The sequence below is a fragment of the Geotrypetes seraphini genome, chromosome 2 (genome assembly GCF_902459505.1).
Source record: "Geotrypetes seraphini chromosome 2, aGeoSer1.1, whole genome shotgun sequence".
NCBI lineage: Eukaryota > Metazoa > Chordata > Amphibia > Gymnophiona > Dermophiidae > Geotrypetes > Geotrypetes seraphini.
In genome coordinates, this window is record NC_047085.1 from 346,102,369 (window position 1) to 346,122,853 (window position 20,485).

Genomic DNA, 20,485 nt, shown 5'->3' on the forward strand with positions numbered 1-20,485 from the left:
TTTTCAGGATTTCCTCAATGAATATGCATGAGATCTATGTGCATGCACTGCTTTCAATGCATATTCATTGGGGAAATCCTGAAAACCTGACTAGATTGCAGCCCTCAAGGAGGGACTTTGAGATCACTGTTTAGACACATGGGTAGTATCCCCATGGCCGCGTGCCATCTGCAGAAGGAATCCACTCTGGAGTTTTCCTTTTGCCTCTGCTGTACTTCACTGGGCTCCTTAGCTCCACCTACAGTTAGTACCAAGCACCAGCAAAGAAATGTGAAGTAGAGGCACCTATATCAAGCAAGCTCAGCAATAACCATTCTTCACAAGAAGTAACATAAAAACCATCAACTGCAAACAGCCAACAAAGGCCTCAAAGGAGCTCAGAAACCACTCCCGCAGCAAAAGTAACATATATACAGTATTCTTCCCAGCCCCCAAGGGCTGACAGGCAACCAAAAAACACCTTGGAGAAGCATAAACAGACAAACAGTAGGCAGATGCAGGAAGGACAGGGCGGGAATCTAGAATGTCTCACCTATCTACTGGAAAAGAGCTTACCAGGGTAAGTACATAATCTCTTTTTCCAGTGCAAAATTGAGACATTCTAGACAGATGGGATGCACAAAAGCAGTCCACAAAAAGCTAGGAGGGGCTTGCTGTGCCAGCCCATTAAACTGAGGATCCAAAGGCAGAGTCCTGTCTCGCCGCCACATCCACTCTGTAAAACCTGACAAATGTATGTAGGGAAGACCACGCTGCCACCCTGCAGATCTCCTCAGGGGAGACATCTGGAAATAGTGGCCTTGGAAGTGGGAGCACCTCACTTAACAGAATGAGTCAGCACAAACAGATGGTCAGAGAGACAAAATTCATTAGTGATAATAAAGAAGCACTCTGCGCACATCAAGTTTCTTCAAAAGGCGATCCTGGAACCAGTAGGCTGAAAAGCATGCAAACGCACTTCCTGATGAAGGAAAGAAGGAACCGTATGTAGAGAAACACTATTCCTTCAAAATGTGGAGAAATGGTTACTGGCAAGAAAGAGCTTGGAGTTCCGACCCCCACCACGCTGAGGTAACAGCAACCATAAACACGGTCTTGAGTGTCAAGTCCAAAAGGGAAGCATCCCGAAGGGGCTCATAGGGAGCCTTGGCGAGACCAGACAGCATCAGGTTGAGGTCCCAGGAAAGGAACGGCGGCTTAACCGGTGGTCTGATGTCAAGAGCCCCCTTCAGAAATCTAGTGACATCAGGATGAGACGCCAACGAGAAACAATGATCCTGAGCTCTAAAACAAGAGAGCTCGGCTACCTGGACACAAAGAAATGCCACAGTGAGGTCCTTATCAAGCCCAGAAAGGCAAGAATCACCTAGATTGCAGCCGAATAAGGGTCCACCTGGTCCTGAGTGATACAGTGTTGGAAAGCTATCCATGCCTTAGCATAAGAACAAACTGTGGACGACTTCTTAGGCTTGAGAAGAGTATGGTTGCAGGCTCAAGAGCCATGCCATAAGAGCAAAGTGACCCAGGTCCTCCATGCAAACTGGTCCGAATGGGCGCTCAGCCAAAGGCTGAAACCCCTGTGAAGATGCATCAGATCTGCATACCATGGTCTGCAAGGCCAATCTGGAGCTACCAGAATGACCCAGCCCTGATTGACTGCAATTCACCGAATAACCCGGCCTATCATGGGCCAAAGAGGAAAGACATATAGGAGAATTTCCTGAGGCCATGGCTGCACTAGCGCGTCAAGCCTCTTGCTTCTGGGCTCAGATCTGCTACTGAAGGAACACTCCACTTTCTTGTTTCTTGCCTTGGCCATGAGGTCGAAGTGGAGCCGGCCCCAGTATGGCTCTAAAAGCCACTGTGGACAGAGCCCATTTGCCCAGTTCCAGTCTGTCTGCTTAGAAAGTTGGCTTGAACATTGTTGACTCCTGTTACATGCACTGCTGATGGCTAGGGGGCGTTGGTACAGCTGGGATAGGCTGGGGGGGTTAGTGGCCTACCTTTGTGGGAGGTGGTGGTGTGGGGACCCTCCTGGGCGCAGTCATTACAGGGGTAGGGTGTCTGGCAGGAAGGATTGGGCATCCCTCCTGCGGGGGTATGTGTCAGTGGGATGGAAGCAGGAGGAATTGGGCACTCCTCCTGCTGTGGACATTCAGGGGTGGGGGACCGGCTTCAAAGGTCCCGGCAGGAGGGACTGGGTATTCCCTCATGCTGGTAGTCTTCGCACAGGGGTGGGTGGGGGGGGAGGTTCCCTTGCCGATCAGTTCAGTGGCTGTTTACTTGAAGGCACCTGAAATACATTTCAGGTGCCTTCCACTGGCTTAGGGAGGCACCTAGGATCGCCTAAGCTCGCCTAAGGCCACTTCCAGGTGAAACTATGCTCATACCTAGCCTTAGGCAAGGTTAGATGGCCCTACGTTTCTCACTAGGTTCCCAGAGGTGCCTACAATATAGGCGGCCTGCCTCGGGAGTTTATTTTTCAAAAATGTGCATCCTGATTGGCTTTTAGGCAGTGGTAGGCCGCTTAAAATCAAGATGCTGTTTATAGAATTTGCTCCTGAATGCGCTGGGTCACGGTAGAAAGCTCTACCACAGCTTAGTTTAAAAAAAAAAAAAAAGGGGGGGGGGTTATTTTTCATGTAGGGGATGTGATTTGTTATATAGAAGCAAAAATAAAAACCACATCTCATTGGATAGTAGACATCACTGAACATCATTTTCTTTCTCTGTCATGTAACCACAGCTTTAAACTATAGACATTTCTACTATAATGTGCAAAGACTAAACAAGTTTTAATATGCCAAGCTGAATGGGGGCCTGGAAATCTATGGGTAAATAGTCAAAGCTGCTATCAAGATATTTCCTTTAGCTGGGCCTGTTAAGGGAAAAACTAAGGATGCTCCTAAAATCATATGGGTTACTATTCAAAGGGAAATATGCAGACACTGTCACTGTATATCCTTCTGGATGGTCTTAGCAATATTTGGAGGAACAGGGAGGTCCTTGGGTGAAGTGAGTGAGGAGTCAATAGTTACCCAGAATGTGACAGTATTCAGACCACTCTCCAAATAACTACCCAGATAAAGTTAGGTTATAAAAATTAGTTAACTACCGTATATGGATAACAGTAGGAATATTGTCACAATTCAGATAGTACCAACACTGTCTACACAAAACAGATATTCAGCATCTGCAAGCAATCCAGACACCAGTGCTGAATATCCATTTTTTATTTTTATTTTGTAGCTGCTGCATTGGCATTTAAAACAGCATTGACTGCAGTGGCTGAATATTGATCCACTAGAATTTTACAAGTGAGGCCTTTTGAAGTGACATGATTCAAGATGAGAGGCAGAAGATATCATATCCTCAAGTCTGGGGAAGCTTTTTTTTTAAGTTCATGAAATGTTTATTGAATTTCTAAATCATACAAAAAGTATACACAAGATACACACATTGAATATAATAATAAGTGCAGCTACTCCTGAAGGGCTGGTGGGTTTTTCCCCTCCCCAGATATTTTCTCTTCTGAAGCCAAGGAGATTTGGGGTGAAATGATAATCAGGTTCTCAGATAATTTCTATTGAGAGGTTTTTGACATTTTATGTTTTCTAAGTTTATGAACCTGGAGACAAAACCAATTGTTAAAAAAGAATGTGAAATGAAAAACCAAAATAATTAGCATAAGGACAGATTCATATTTATAATTTTAGCATATCTACAAAATATATCAGATTATAAAGCTGCTGTATAACTACAGCACACTTTCACCACAAATCCTAAGAGCTCCATTAATCATCTAATACAATAAGGTAAAATTGACATTCCCTGTTTTGTCTCTTGTATTTGCTGAGGTTTTCATGAAATGCCTCCAACATCTTAATGACCGCTCAGAGTAATGCTATCAGCCAATTTACCATAACAGAGCCTGACCCGAATTTTCAAAATAATAGACAAATAAATACCTTGAGAAAGCCTATGTTCCAGCAGATAATATATTTTTACTGTGAGACACTGGCTTCTGACTTTATGTTGTAACTGTGTATGGCAAACTTTACTAACTTGGGAATAAATATTCAGCAGGCAGAGGCAGTGGCGTAGGAAGGGTAGGTGGCGCCCCATGCCCTTCTCTCCATCCCCACTCCTTCTCCACTCCCATGCCAGTGGCACCCCCCCCCTTATCTTTTAAATCTTCATCAGTACAAGCAGCTTCTCCTGCCTGCTGCTCATTCTGGCCTGGCTCCCCTCTGAAATCACTTCCTGGTCACAGGGCCAGAAGTGACATCAGAGGGAAAGCCAATGCGAGCAGCAGGCCGGAGAAGTTGCTCGCGCTGGTGAAGATATAAAGATGTACAGGGGGAAGGGAGGGCATAAATGTGGTGTGTGGGGGGGGAGGTGTCGGCGCCACCACCAAGATGGCACCTGGGCCAGTCTAACCCTGCACTCCTTTACTACGCTACTGGGCAGAGGTGACTGGCACTGGCATTATGTCTGGATATTCATTGATGGGCCATGTACGGGCTTTGGCATCACATATCTGGTTTATGTTTTGCAGTAGACTGTTTCTTTTTCCATGCTAAAAATAAGGCTTAACTCCCTAAATTGTGTAAAAAGGGGTGCCCACACTTTTTGGGCTTGCGAGCTACATTTAAAATGACCAAAGTCAAAATGATCTACCAACAATAAAATTAAAAAAAACACAAAGCACACTGTACGCAGAGAAAATGTTAATTATCATTTATATTCTCCGGGTTTTCAAAGAGGTCAAGACAGATGACTCTACGCAATGTCACCTCAGTAACCTCAATGTCACCTCAGGAACAACTATACAAAAATAGACAAATATATCCCCTCCTTTTTACTAAACCGCGATAGCGGTTTTCAGCGCAGGGAGCTGCGCTGAATGCCCTGTGCTGCTCTCGATGCTCATAGGCTCCCTGCGCTAAAAACTGCTATTGCAGTTTAGTAAAAGGGGGCCATAGTGCAAAATATAGACAGCAGATATAAATTCTCAAATTTAAAATAAAATCATTTTTCCTACCTTTGTTGTCTGGTGATTTCATGAGTCTCTGGTTGCACTTTATTCTTCTGACTGTGCATCCAATATTTCTTCCCTTCTTTCAGCCTGCTGTATGCTTCCAGACCTCATTCCCTCTGCCAACTTATTCTTCCTCTCTTCCTGACCCCTCTCCTTTCTTTCTTTCTGTCTCCCTGCCCCTCTCTCTTTCTGTCTTTCTCTCTCCATGCCCCCTTTCTTTCTGTCTTCCTGTCCCCCCTTTCTTTCTTTTTCCATTCTTTCTTTCTGTTTCTCTGCCTGATCCCAAGCCACTGCCACCATCGGGGAACAGGCCTCCAAACTGCTGCCGCCATCGAAGAACAGGCCTCCATACCACCACCGCCGCCATTAGGAAACAGGCCTCCAAACCACCGCCGCACCAAACTCTCCCTGCTTCCCTACACAGAAGTGTCAGGCCGACCAGATTTCCTTTCCCCGACGTCATTTCTGAAGTCAGATTGGCTGGCCTGGAACTTCCTCTCCCGACGTCAGAATTGACATTGGGTGGGGGAAGTTGATCGGTTCTGTGCTTCTGAGTCGGGAAGCAAGTAGAACACGAAGGCAATGCGATCGACCTTTTGGGCACTCTTGGTGTAAAACATAACACATAACAAAAGGGATCAGGGCTCTACACACGTGCACACACCGGAGATCACTGTAGGCTAATCGTATTTACCAGGGATGATCTGTTGTTTGTAATGACATGGGAAATATCTCTTGTTGTTGCATGTCATTAAAGAATGAAAATGAACAGAAAAAATATTTTTTATTTACCAATAATAGTGTGCAATTTTTCAAAATGGGACACTATTTGCAAATAGTCTTACTAAAGACTGCATAATCTTTTCCCGATGGTGTGCCCATTGAAACCATTGCACAGGTATGAGCCATTGTACATGCACAAATATATTAGAAAAAGAGTGCACACACTTTCTGAAAAAGTACACACTCTTTTGCAAATAGTGCACAGTTGCACATACTTGGTGACTTTGCTCCCATGATGACAAAATGGCAAATTATATTCTCAGAAACTACATGGGAAATGGCATGAATCACCCATTTTCTGGCTGCCTACTCCTAAAGTTTACACCACAAATTGCTAATTCATGTCTAGTATTCGTGGTAGCAGGTACGAGGGACCACTGAAAGGTTCTCAGCCCAACCATGAAGAGAATGATGTGGAGCCATGAAACCTACAAGTTATGCCACACTTTTCTTGACACTTTTCATTTCAATGATAGGAAATGAAGCAAAACGTATCTAGAAAAGTGTGGAATAACTTGTAGGTTTCTTGGTTCCATATCATTCTCTTCTTGGCTGGGCTGAGAACTTGAGCAGCTCCTTGTATGTTTTGCAAGCAGAAGGCGGATCACATATACAGAACACTAGTGAGAACTAGGCAAAGCAAAACCAGATTCACTGTAAGTCTTTTCTCAGTGAGGATGAAAAAAAACACTCTAAGCCCCAGGACATGCACCAGGCCTTACTAGCCTCCGCTGAACAATTTCATTTGTGCTGTATAAAACACAGTTAGAAAAGAGACCGGTTCACTGTGAGACCTGCTACTCACTCTCTTACAGTGTAACGGCCCCCCTTCCAGCTGCACATCACTGCAGGGCCCACAGCCAACCCCTGCATCTTCTTTCTGGCCACTGTGAAAAAAAGGTTGAAAATGATGCATACCACAAAGGCGGGTTAGTTGGTATTTGTTTGTACCATGCCAGCTTTAATGAACGACTGAGGGCTGGTTTAACATCTTTTCTCTGTTTTTGATATAAAGGTAATTCTACACCACCACCCTCTGGAAATCTGCATAAAACATATTAACTTTGGGGTTGCTTTGACGTTACTAAGGGCTCCTTTTATGAAGCCGTGTTAGCGGCTTTAGCACGCGCAACTTTTAATCACGTGCTTGCTGAAAAACTACTGCCTGCTCAAGAAGAGGCGGTAGCGGCTAGCACGGCCGGCGGTTTAGCGCACGCTAGTACACGCGTTAAACCGCTAACGCGCCTTCGTAAAAGGAGCCCTAAGTTGGTCAGTGCTGAGGCGTAAGAGGAATTTATTTTGTAAAATGAAAAGAATTTGGAGTAAATACTGTACATTTTTCTTGCTGTACATGAATTATTAAGTACCATTTTAGTTTCTCTTGCTATACATGACCATGTTTAAACCCAGCTGTACCAAGAATGCATAAGAAGGTCAGCTGTTACGGTAGAAATTAGTGCTTGTTTGGATTTTCTGTGGACATTGTCCTTGGTTTATAGTTTACTTATTTTTTTATATGCTGCAAAATAATTATAAGAATAACTAAGTAGTTTACAAAATATTTATGAGAAACCTCCTATCAATAAATTTTAGCAATGTTAGGTTTCAAAGCCTTAAAAAAGGATACGCATCGAATAGGTTATTAAATACAATTTGATTGAATAACTGAACAACAATTGCAATTACCTGCTTGCTGCGCAGTCTGTGGCAGTTGTTGATTCCTCTGTGAACTGTATTGAACTGAGGCAATGGGTCTGTACTGCTGAGTTGCTGAGGTAGGGTATTGGCTGGATGAGTAGTAATAAACCGGCATCTGCAAGAAGCAAAGAAACAGCAAACCCCGCACCCCAGTTATACCTCATACAAATCAAACAGGGAGAAAAAAAAGGCAGATGCGGCAAATCAGTTCTAAATAATCCATGGCCTAATTTAAATTCACTTTTGAAATGTGTGGCTCAGACATTATTTCTTTATTAAATCAATCTATAATCAGGGATGCAAACCGTGAAAGGAAAACCACAGGGAAATGGCATTAGTGCACTCAGATAATCTATCCTAGCCAAGTCCTAATCTCTAGTTGGTCTCCTGCATCTGTTTACATTTTTAAGTAGACAATGTAACAGAACAAAACAAGCGCCACCGAACCAAAAATGGAGAAATTATGCTTTACCTGATCATTTTCTTTCTTTTAGTCCAGTCCAGAACTCATTACTCTCCATAGAAGGGATCGTTTTATAAAGCCCTGCCTCAATTTAGGTGGCATGTATGCACATAAATGTCACTATTTTAGTCACATACGTATCTATGTGAACATAATTGTAGGCAGTGGCGTAGAGAGGGTTGGTGGCACCCCTCCCCGCCCTCATCTCAGCCCCCCTGCCACATGCGCGCCACCCCTTTCCTTCCCCCATATCTCTAAGTTGTTCACCGCTGCGAGCAAGAACGTCAATGTACTCCTCGCGACCCCGTTGTCTCTCCTGCTGACCTCACTTCCTATGCATGGCACCTGGAAGCGACGTCAGTGGGAGAGATGATGTGGTTGCGAGGAGCACGTTGAAGTTCTTGTTGCTCGTGGCGATGAAAAACTAGAGGCATGGGGGAGGAGAAGGGAAGGGGGGGGCGCATGCGTGGCGAGGGGAGGAGTGGGAAGAGGCGGGGTGGAGAGGAAGAGGGGTTCGCCCCCCAACCAACATGGTGCCCAGGGTGGAAGGCCCCCCATCCCCCTGCACCCCTCTTACTATGCCACTGGTTGTAGATGACAATAAGCAATGGAGGGTTAAGTGACTTGCCCAGCATCACAAGAAGCAGCACAGGGATCAAACCCACAACCTCAGGGTGCTGAGGCAGCAGCTCTAACCACTAGGCAACTCCTCAGATCTTCTTGGCACCTAACTTTGGGTGCCATTTATAGAATTTTCCCCCTCAATGATTCATGAAAATAATATCATACAATACTTCTATGCTGTGTATGTTTATATACTCTCAGGTTTGTGTTCACAACATCCAAAACACAAACATCAGTACACTTGGGTGAAAGACCAAGTGGACTCTTTGGTCAGAAAGGGTTTTTTTTTCTCTCTGGAAGCTTCGGTCCATTAGAGCATATTTTGATGCTCCATCATTCAGAATTATGGTACAATCCCTTATACTAAGCCAACTTGACTATTGTAATATCGCTTATCTGGCAATTACCCAGAAGAACTTGCAGCGATTACAACTGGTGCAAAATGCGGCGGTCAGGCTGATTTTTGGACTGAAGAAGTTCAATCATCTAGCTCCTTCCTACCAACTCCTGCATTGGCTGCCAGTGGAGGCACGTGTGAAGTTTAAGTTTGGATGTTTCTGCTTTAAGGTACTTTTCATCCTAGCCCCTAGATATATAACTGACCTTTTCTCTTTCTCAACCAATCAACACATGAGAAGCTCAAACTTGAATTTTGTTTCCCCACCGGTCAGAGGATGTAAATTTAAAAGACATCTTCAACATCTCTTCTCATATCAGGCAGCATTATGGGGTAAAGACCTGAAACAATTACTCATGCTTGCAAATACTTATGGGGAATTTAGGTAACACCTAAAAACATATCTGTTCCTAAAGTACATAGGCAGCTGCACTGCACAATCTCTCCCCACAATAACTGACCACTAAACTTTAATTCTGTTAGTACTACTCAATCTGTAACATTTCTTAATCATTGTAAACCGCACAGAACTTCACGGTCCTGCGGTATATAAACTGTTATTATTACACTAGAAAATGAATCCACACAGCATACAAATTAATATAAAAATATAAAATCATTTACAGACAAGGTTGAAGAATTTTAAATATATATATATATATATATATATATATATATATATATTTATATTTATTTTGTAGTCCACCTTCTGGGGGAACAGTTGTGTAGTCAGAGCTATAGGGGCTCTGTTACAGCCTTATACAGGATATGAAGGAAACCTTTATTTTTTTATTCACAAGAACCAGTTGATCCTCCTGTCACAGAACCAGTACTGAACAGAAATAAGGCAAATCAAAATTCATCCATAACAGACTTCCATCTCAATTGAAAGAATGAGCTACTCCCAGATTGTGAATTTGAGAAACAATCTATAGCCTCAGATAAAAAAAACTTAGATTGTAAGCCCTCTTAGACAGGGAACTACTTACTTTACTGGAATTTGTATCTTGACTTTTGCTAAAATTTGGAAAAGTTGAATAATTAAATCTATAATTCAACTCCAAATCTAAAACATTACACAGAACATGTAAGGCAGGACTCAAGGTAGCACATAAAGGGAGAAATTCTGGAAGAGGGAACTTCCTTTAGGTGATCCAATATTGCACGATGAAAGCCTAATTGGTAACAGCATCAGAGTGCTTAGATTTTACATAGAATATTAATGTAACCTGGATCAGTCTGCCTTACACACAGAAGGCCATTTAGGATGGGACGTCCACATCTTAGTTTGGCCATTTTGCGGAAAACGTGCAAAAATCCAGTACCAAAAATGCCTATTTTCAAAACTACAAAACATCTACCCTGTTGTTTTTTTTTTTTTTTTTTAAATGGCCATTGTTCAGATGTGCTTCTATCTTTTTGAACCATAAAATAAAAGTCCAAAAGAAAAACACATAAAACAAGCTGTTGGATATAGGAGGGGCCAGCATTTTTAGTAGACTGGCCACTCAAACATCTCAGTGGGACATCTAAAGGGGCACTGTAGTGAACTTTACATAAAAGGTCCCAAGTACAAATCTCACCATAACTCCCTTATATTGTATGACGAGCCCTCCAAAAAACACCAGATACCTACTGTCTCCACACCACACCACACCATACACCACACCAATAGCCCTTATGCCTGCAGGTGTCACCTTTATGTAGGTACAGTGTGTTTTGATGGAGTCACACCTTTCACTACAAGTGTAGTACTCAGAGTGGGATATGGGCCTGAGTCCCCTTCTCTGCAGTTCACTGCACTAACCACCAGGCTACTTCAGACACCTACTTGTTTGCTCTACTAGGAGTGGGCATAACATCTGAAGCTGGCATATACACAGGTATGTACATTAATTTACATCTTTGGGGGTAGAGGGAAAGGGGTTAGTGACCACAGAGGGAAGTGTGAGGGGTCATGCCTACATTCCTTCATTGGTCATGTGGTCACCTCTTTGGTACTTATTCATTGTTAACAAACAGATGTAGCCCCAAACATCTAAACTGTGCCCTAGACATATTCTAAAATGTTTGATGATGGCAGACAAATGTCCAGATCATAAACCTGGCCTAGTCCTGCACACACCACATCTCTAACATGTCTCTTTGAGATTTGGATGAACTGCAGATGAACAACATAGATATCTCTCTAGAAAATAAATCTCTAGAAAACAGGTTTTGAAAATAGTGAATTAGAAAGATTTGGCAAGAAAAATGCCCATCTGCCCCTTTATGCCACTTTTTGGACATCTTTCTTTTTTTGAAAATGAGCGCCTTAGGCACCCCCAGTTATACCACAGACCTGCTGTAACTGCGGGCAACTAAATGTGGCAAGAGTACGTGTAACTTACTGTATTCTTGTAAGCTGTGGATATAACACAGCCCCTTCCATCCTCTGTACATGTGAATGCCTCCCTTGCATTTACGCACTATGCCACTTACATATAGGGTTATCTATCATATGGCTCCAGAAAAAGGAGGGCAGATAGACCCCAATTCTATAAACGGTTCCAAGGAATATGGCATACAGTGCATGTCAATCATGAAGTTAGGCACCATTTATAGAATTGTGCTTAGTGGTGTCTAAATTGGACTTAGGTGAGAGTAGGTGTCAAAACCTTAGGCGCCTCCTCTATTTATGCCAGGGTTTTCTTGTCCTAAATATTGATGCCTAAGTCCAGTTTAGGTGCCTACATGCAAAACACCACCATGATCCACCCTTAACCATTTTTTGGAAGGCACCTTGGGCTAGGCACTTAGCTCTAAGCAGTAGATGCCTACCACCTAATTAATTTTAATTTAAGCCAAATATTGAGCCAATTAAGCTTGTTATCCATGCTGATTAAGCTAATTAAATAACTAAGTTAGGTGCCTAGATTTTATAGAATCTGGGTCATTGAGTCAGTCTTGGGTTTACTTCCATTACTTTCAATGGAAGTAAACCCTAGACTGGCTCAATTTGTCCTCCTTTTTCTGGAGCTATACGGTAATCCTACTTATACGCTCTCTTACAGAATAGTGCTCAGTCAATTTGCTGCTAAGTGCTGATATTCTGTACATTTTCATGCTCAATCAGTGCATAAATATAGGTCAGTCCTAGTAGACCAGCAAGCAGGTTCTTAGAATAGTCTAGTAGGCAGTGTAGTCAACCACAGAAATGGGGACCCAGGTCCATAACCTACTCTAACTACTACACTTATGGCGGAATATGTGAGCCTTCTAAAATCCACCCAAATCTCACTATACCTACATATAGGTACTGAACTTTTATGGATTCGCCGTTGATCCCTACTCTGTCTCTTGTCCTTGCATCTCCTGGATCAACACCACTCTGGTACCCCAAGACCAAGTGTCCAGTTTGGGAATTACACTAGACGCTGGTCTGAGTCTTTCAACACAAATCTCCAAGGTAGTATCCTACTCCTTCTATTACTTACGGTAACTAAAGCCCATCTGCTGTTACTTCACTGATTCCGACTTCACCCAATTGTTATATGCCTATCCCGCCTGGACTATTGCAATGGTCTTTACACCGGTCTACCGGCCAAAGAGCAGAACCATTTACAAAGAGAAACAGCTAATTTTTTTCCATTTGCATCTTTGCTTTCCTGAGTACACGACCTACTTTCCTGACCAGACTCTCTTAACTTTTCAAGAAATTTTTGCCTGCCTTCCTCTTTCTGTGATCTTTTGTAGTTTATGAAAGCCAACCTCTTATTCCTTACCTTCTCAGCTACTACTTTTGAGAACCAAAGTGGCCTTCTTTTCCTCTTACTTTTACTTACTTGCCTTACAAAAAGATTTGTCACTCTTACAATTATTCTTTTCAGTTTTGTCCACTGCATTCCCACTCCATCCAGACGTTCCCATCCAGAGAACAATTACCCATCCGAACAAAATTAGTTTTTTAAAAGTCTAGAACCTTTGCTTTTGAATGAGCCCTCTCTATACCCATATTAATATCAAACCGTATCATGTAATGATCACTGGATGTCAGATGATCACCCACTGTAACATCAGAAATACTTTCCCCGTTTGTAAGCACTCCAATATGACCCCATCCTGCGTGGGTTCCATTACCAATTGCTGGAACAGTTCTCCTTGTAGAGAACCCAGGATCTTTCTACTTCTAGAAGACCCTGCAATAGGCCCGCAATAGGGATACCCCAATCAACATCTGGCATGTTAAAATCACCTATTAGTAAAACTTCCCAATTTTTAGATATATTCTAAATGTCTACTATTAAATCTCTGTCTACTTCTTCCATCTGTGAAGGAGGCCTATATATCACACCAGTGTAAATATATTTACCATTCCCTCTTTCCAAATTGATCCACAGTGCCTCTTCATTGCCTTGCAGATCCTGAAACTGTGTGATTTTAACATGAACTTTAACATATAATGCTACTCACCCTCCTTTTTCTTCCTACTCTCTCTTTCCGGAACAGATTATAGCCCGGTATAACTACAACCCAGTCACGGTTCTCTGTGAACCACGTCTCTATGATTGCCACTCTATCAACTCATCTTCTTCCATCACTGCTTCTAGATCCAGAATCTTGTTTCCCATACTTCGAGTATTAGTATATACTGCTTTCCAGACAATGCCCCCTTTTCCCGATCTGTATAGAGGTATTCAGTGATTTACTTACCTGAGGGCTTATACTCACCTGGGGGCTTTGATCACCATGCCCCATCCCTTCTAATTTAAAGCCCTCTTCAATAGATTAGCCAGCCTACTGCCGAAAATACTTTTTCTCAGTAGGTTTCAACCTCTATTACGGTCCATCGGGTAAGGAAGAAAACAAGGTGATGGCTTTGGTTAACATGTACACAAATAATTGATCATCAAATCATATTTACTTTAGGGAGGGGCGGTCAATAGACAAAAAAAAGGGGACATCTTGTCTTCATTTTTGTGTATAAATTAAGCCCACTTTCTGTAAATCTGAAATTTGAACCTTTCAATGAGCAAAAAAAGACATCATACAGCCTTGATATCCGAGGCTAGTTATCTTTAAAACAAGTCAATACTCAGGTGGATGACATTTGCTTTCATATTAGATTCTTGCAAATTAAATGAGTCATGAAAAAGGTTATTACAGAAACATCAGGGGATCAGTTTCTTCATTGCTTTCAGTGTTCCTGCTGAGAAGAGGTATTTTAATACCTTCATTAAGGAATGTTCAGATAAAAGAAAAAGCCTTTTAATTAATGATACAGCAAAGCTTGAGCTTGGAAAACCAAACAGGGAAACTGTGGTAAATGGTAGATCTCAAAAATAGCAGTCCTAGTTTATTTGTAAGACTAAATTTTATTAATTTTACATGGTGTGGCACCAGTTCTTCAACTATTGATGTAAAAGTTGTATATAAAGGGAGCAATTGAATAACAAGGTGCCACAATGGAGATGATCTGATGTTACCTGGTATGTGCTAATTCTCCACTGTGTCCCTGATTCCATAAATGGTACCTAAATCGGCACACCTACCGAGTTAGGCACCTAACTTAATTTTTTTAAATTGGTTAATTGGTGCTGATAATTAAAAGCACCATTAACCCCCCCCCGAAACCCCCCCCACAAAAAATAATTTTGGGGTAGGCGTCATGTAGCCACCTACACTGAGGCGCCTGCCCGTGCCTACCCAAAAAGTAGGCACGGTTAGGGGTGAAGTTTGGGAGTGGAATGAATTAGGCACCAATATTTTAGGTCAAGAAAACCCTGGCCTAATATACCAGCACCTAAGTTACAGAATAAGGGAGAGAAAGAGCAATTTATCAGAGTGTGCTCATTTTATAAAAGTACAATGAGGCAGATTTTAGACAGAACATGGATAGAGGAATTCACAAGTTCAAGTAAGAATGCGTTGAACTCCAATACTATTTACAAAAGGCATTGCCAAATGTAAAACTGAGACCTCTAGCAATGTTTCTGATAGGGGTCAGGCTTCAATATATTCTCCACCCCTAACAGCAGCATAGAAGGATTAACCCTAGCCAACAAACACATTGGGCCCCCTCTAAAGAGTTACATTTTAAAACTCCCATAAATGGGCCCCCTATGTGATCCTTCAAACTTTCGAAAAATAAAAGAACAAGAGGGCACTCGGAAAAGTTGAAAGGGGACAGATTCAAAACGAATGCTAGGAAGTTCTTCTTTACCCAACGAGTGGTAGACAACTGGAATGCGCTTCCAGAGGGCGTAATAGGGCAGAGTACAGTACTGAGGTTTAAGAAAGGATTGGACAATTTCCTGCTGGAAAAGGGGATAGAAGGGTATAAATAGAGGATTACTGCATAGGTCCTGGACCTGTTGGGCCGCCGCGTGAGCGGACTTCTGGGCATGATGGACCTCAGGTCTGACCCAGCAGAGGCATTGCTTATGTTCTGACTGCAGAAGAAAACCAGAAGAGGCTGAAGTGTCAGGTAAGAAGCACTGCTTTCCGATTCCTTCAAGCCTTGGGATGGGGAGAACAGACAGAGTTCTGAGGGCTGCAGTGATGCTGGTTCCTCCCTATTTTCTTACACATGCACTCTTCTTTCTGTCAATCTCTGATTTCCAGGTTAAAAATCTTCTTTGGAGGCTATTAATTACACATTTGAGAAGGCCCTTCCAAAACATTTGGGCCTAGACATGAACCTAGTTTGCTTACACCTTAATCCTGCCATGCCTGTCAATACAATCCCTCACTAAGCAGCAACAACCCAAATCCCTCTCTGGCAGCATAAACCACTCCCAAGGCTCCTGTGGTACACTCCCTTCATTCACCTACTCCCACTGGCAAACCAGTTCCTACCCAGCAGCTTCCTCCATCAGTTAGCAATTTTCTTTTCTAAACAAATCTATTGTTTGACAATGGGCTGTGTATTTTATTTTTCTACAGTTATCATTTTCAATATTTCTATATGATACTCTTGAGATGAAAGCAGATGTTTGGTAGTGAACAATGAAAAATAATCCATATTAAGGAAGTTTATGATAGTATTAATGAGTATTATTTGCATTATATTGTTTCTTTATAATCTATTTTATATTTACATAAGAAATTCAAGTTTTGATGCATTGTATTATTGTATTTTATGGAAATTTTAATAAAAATTATTGAACTAAAAAATAAGATTAATGACTACCTGTGTTAAATATAATTCTACCTATATATCCAGGGGAATAAAGGTCTGTTAGTATTTCCTTGTCATCCCTATTTTTATTCACGCAAAGGGCAGATGCGTTCTGAAGCGCAACCAGATGCAAAGAAAATGTCGGTGGGCAGTGTTGATGAATGCCAAAGAAGCCAAATGATGTAAACTTATGCTGGAGACATATGCTATTGCAAAACAGCTGTACTAAAGTACCTACCTTCCAGAGTACTTTGCCAAAGGGTATTCCTTCTCCTTATCTGTGGTACTGTAATGAATTTTCTTGGAAATGTGGGGGGAGGTGCCCCTTTGAAAGTGACATACAAAATATTCCCCTCAATCCCACCCATTAAACCAGGGGTCCCCAAAGTCCCTCCTTGAGGGCCGAATCCAGTCGGGTTTTCAGGATTTCCCCAATGAATATGCATGAGATCTATGTGCAAGCACTGCTTTCAATGCATATTTATTGGGGAAATCCTGAAAACCCGACTGGATTCGGCCTTCAAGGAGGGACTTTGGGGACCCCTGCATTAAACAATAAATCAGGTCAAATCTCCCAAACTATATTAAAATCTCTTCCTTTCCGTCCTCAATAAAACAGAACAGCATATCCTTATAAATCAATTATATACATTGTAATCTAATTCTTATCTCTTCTCATCATCCTTTTCCCTCACTTGGGGCCGGATTTCGTATGCTGTGGCCAAAGTTGCACAAGCAACTTAAGTCAATCAGCACCAATGATTGCCAAGTAGCAAACAATTATTGTCACTAACTGCAGTTTATGTGCACAACTTACTGAGTGTATTCTCCAAAGTGGTGCAGGTAAATTCTAGTATGCGGATCTCAAAAGGGGCATGTCCATGGGAAGAGCAATGGCAGGTCAGGTGCTGTGTTATAGAATATAGTACACTCGATCCATGCAAAACTTAAGTGTATTTAGGCCTGGTTTTTATTAGCATAAATGCCTGTACCTAAATGTTAATCGCGTGATTGCGCTCTACGCCTGATTCTATAAACTGTGCCTAACTCTGGAGGCAGGTTACAGAATAGCGTTAAGCGCCAACCTTTTCAGTGCTGATTTTTTAATGTGACATAGATAGTATTTGGGCCTTGGTCCCTAGATTAAACTGTGATCTTCAATTTGTCTAAACAATGTTTCAGTTCATTTGCATCTAGGGGGGGCAGCATAGTTATCAACGTGAGCTTCTCTTAAGATGTTATTTTACTACTAACTTGGGCTATTTTATCACAGGTCCAACTTTTGCAATGAGATGTAGTTACTAATAACTTGGGGTGAAAAGTAAAATAATCCATCTTAACAGTAGCCCATATTGATAATTTCCACCTCCCCCCAGTCTGTTAGAATGAATAGGTATAGCTTAAATTTCTTTTAAAGAACAGTCATCCTGTTATTGCCTTAATTTCTGAAGGATTCCATTCTAAAGCCATGGGGGTAACTTCTGAAATCTTACTAGTAAGTATTAAAAATAAACGTATCACCTTATTAGATAAGAGGGCCAGCTATCAGTCTTGGCTGGAATATAGTCAGTGCTCTGAAGGGTATAAACATGTCTCCTGAGCTATTATGAAGCTAAACCCTGTAAGGCCTTGAAAGTCACTGTTAGCGTCTTATAATGGATCTGCCAAACAACTGGCAACCAACATTGGTGCCCTGAGGAAAGTGATAGCCTTCTCCCATCATTTACTTTCATATTGTAATCAATTTGGCAGCAGTATTCTGCACTAACCAGTGATATGATACGTTTTGTGCTGCCATTTAGCTAACAGAATTTAATTGCACACCATGTGGTATAGTGTCAATAGAGATTTCACTGCTAAACCTATCTTGACTGAACATAGATGTTTACTAGGGAAGCACAATCACATGAAACTATATTTTCTGTCATTTCATGTCATTTTAAAAATTCAAAACAGGAACCCCCCTCAAATATTTTTTTTTTTTTGTGGGGGGGTTCATGCCATTAATATTGCACACTCTGTTGAAGCAAATGGCAGACAGGTTCCACAAAGAGTGCACAGTCTTTCTTGATAATGCATTCACTAGTGAACCATTGCACCTAGAGCACAAATACATAAACATAGAAACATAGTAAATGACGGCAGATAAAGACCCAAATGGTCCATCCAGTCTGATTAACTGTACACATTCATGATTTAAATCACATTATCCTTTTTCTTAGATATTTCTGGGCCAGAAACCCAAAGCTCTGCCCGGTACTGTGCATAGGTTCCATCTACTGGAGTCTCCGTCAAAGCTCACTCCAGCCCATCTAAACCATCCCAGTCCATCCTCAACTGAATGGCCATATACGGGACACAGACCATGCAAGTCTGCTCAGTACTGATCTTAGTTCTTCAGTATACCTGTATACCATGCACTATCATTCTTTCCTGAAGAGGGCACATTCTATACACAGAGTGCTCTCTGCAAAAAAATAAACACTGCTTCAGAAGCATGCACACTTTTTTCCTAAAGAGTGTGTGCTCTTTTTGAAAGAGCACTCTTAATAAAAAAAACAATCCCCCCCCCAAATATAAAGGAAAAGAATACCTGAACAAAATGAAAATTTTCAGAAATGATATGAAACAAACATTTTTGAACTGCACACCCCTAATATCTTTCTAAAGTATACTTTTGCTAAGGCGCACTAGCAGATTAAGTGTGTGTTAACAATTAGGGCCTGATTCTCTAAAGGACGCCGATCTCGGCAGCTGCCTAAGATGCGACTGCCCATCATATGCTAATCACACATCAGTGTCCTTTAGAGAATTGTGTCTTTTTTTCTGACGCCTTAAATGTAGGCCAGCATTTTACAGGCCTACTTTTAAGGTGTGTGTCTCACGCCAAAGGAGACGCATAGGGATGCTTACGGACGCTCAAGGTAAGGTGTATAGAGCTGCTGCCTCTGCTCCCAGAGGTTGTGAGATCAAATCCCAGTGCTGCTTCTTGCGACTGTGACCATGGGCAAGTCACTTAATCCTCCAGTGCCCACCATTTTGAATGTAAGCTTTGAAATGCCAAAGCCACTAAAAGGCGGTATACAAGTCCCCATTCCCTTCCCTTATGGTGGAAACCACACCCCTACTGGCTTTGGGAGTCGGTAAGCATACCTAGATGCCTCTGTAGGTGCGAGTCAGACGCCTATATTGTAGACATCCTTTGTGGCATGGATTTTTTTTAAACCATGTGCCCTGATTGGCTGGTAAGATGGTAGTAGGACGTCTACCTCCGCCACTTATAGAATCAGCCCCTTAGTGTGCATTAATGCTCAGATTCTATAAATGACACCTAAAGTAGCCTAGATTGGCATGCCTAGACGATCTAGATGCATAACTTGTTTATAAAGCTTAATCGGCACAGATACTTGGCAATTAACAACTTGTAGTTGATGTTAATTGCACTTAACTGGATGGTAGGTACCTACCAGTTTGAAGTAAGCGCCTAGTTCAAGGTGCCTACCAGAAAGTATGTGTGGTTAGGTGCAGATCATGGGCATTTTGCCATCTAGGCGCGTGTTTTGGACTTAAGCACTAGTAGGTGCCCAACTTAGGCAAACTCATTGAGGCCAAGAAAACCTTGGCATAAATAGGGTGTGCCTAAGGTTAGGATGCCTATCGATGCGAAAGCCTAATTTAGGCACCACTAGGTACGATTTTATAAAGTGTGCCTAACTTTTATTGAATCACGCTTAGCACCGCACGACTTGGCACCTAACATTTGGGTGGCATTTATAGAAGTGGGCACTAACTGCACCAATATTTTATATCCTGTCTACAATCATACATTTTCAATCACACTTAGGATTGCTTGAATCTTCAGATCTCTAATGGGGAGGGAGTGTGTGGCGCAGTGGTTGGAGCTACAGCCTCAGCACCCTGGGGTTGTGGGTTCAAATCCAGCGCTGCTCCTTGTGACCCTGGGCAAGTCACTTAATCCTCCATAGCCCCAGGTACGTTAGATAGATTGTGAGCCCACCGGGACAGAGAGGGAAAATGCTTGAGTACCTGATTGTAAAACCGCTTAGATAACCTTGATAGGCGGTATATAAAATCCTAATAATAAATAATGCTTTTCAGGCTTCAGGGGTGAAGCTCAGAGCTCAATTATTCTCATTGCTCTGAGATTTATCCACCTACCTCGTCATCAGCCCTGCACAATATACTTTCTATAATTCATCCATTTCAATATTAAGTATTATTTTAAGTTGCACTTATCTTTAGACTGTATTTTGTAACTGTTTAGTCCAAAACAGCCAGGAAAACATGTTTCGCCATCCA

The 20,485-nt window shown here is 42.1% G+C and overlaps 1 protein-coding gene across 12 annotated transcripts in view; it reads right to left on the reverse strand.

The window, feature by feature from the left end:
• Window positions 1-20,485, reverse strand: part of ARPP21 (cAMP regulated phosphoprotein 21) — a 643,283-nt gene that overhangs the window by 94,390 nt on the left and 528,408 nt on the right. For all 12 annotated transcript variants that reach the window (XM_033930334.1, XM_033930335.1, XM_033930337.1 and 9 more), the window contains one exon: window positions 7,511-7,637. In XM_033930334.1, coding sequence (XP_033786225.1) covers window positions 7,511-7,637 — 127 coding nt within the window. The remainder of the gene's footprint in view (window positions 1-7,510; window positions 7,638-20,485) is intronic.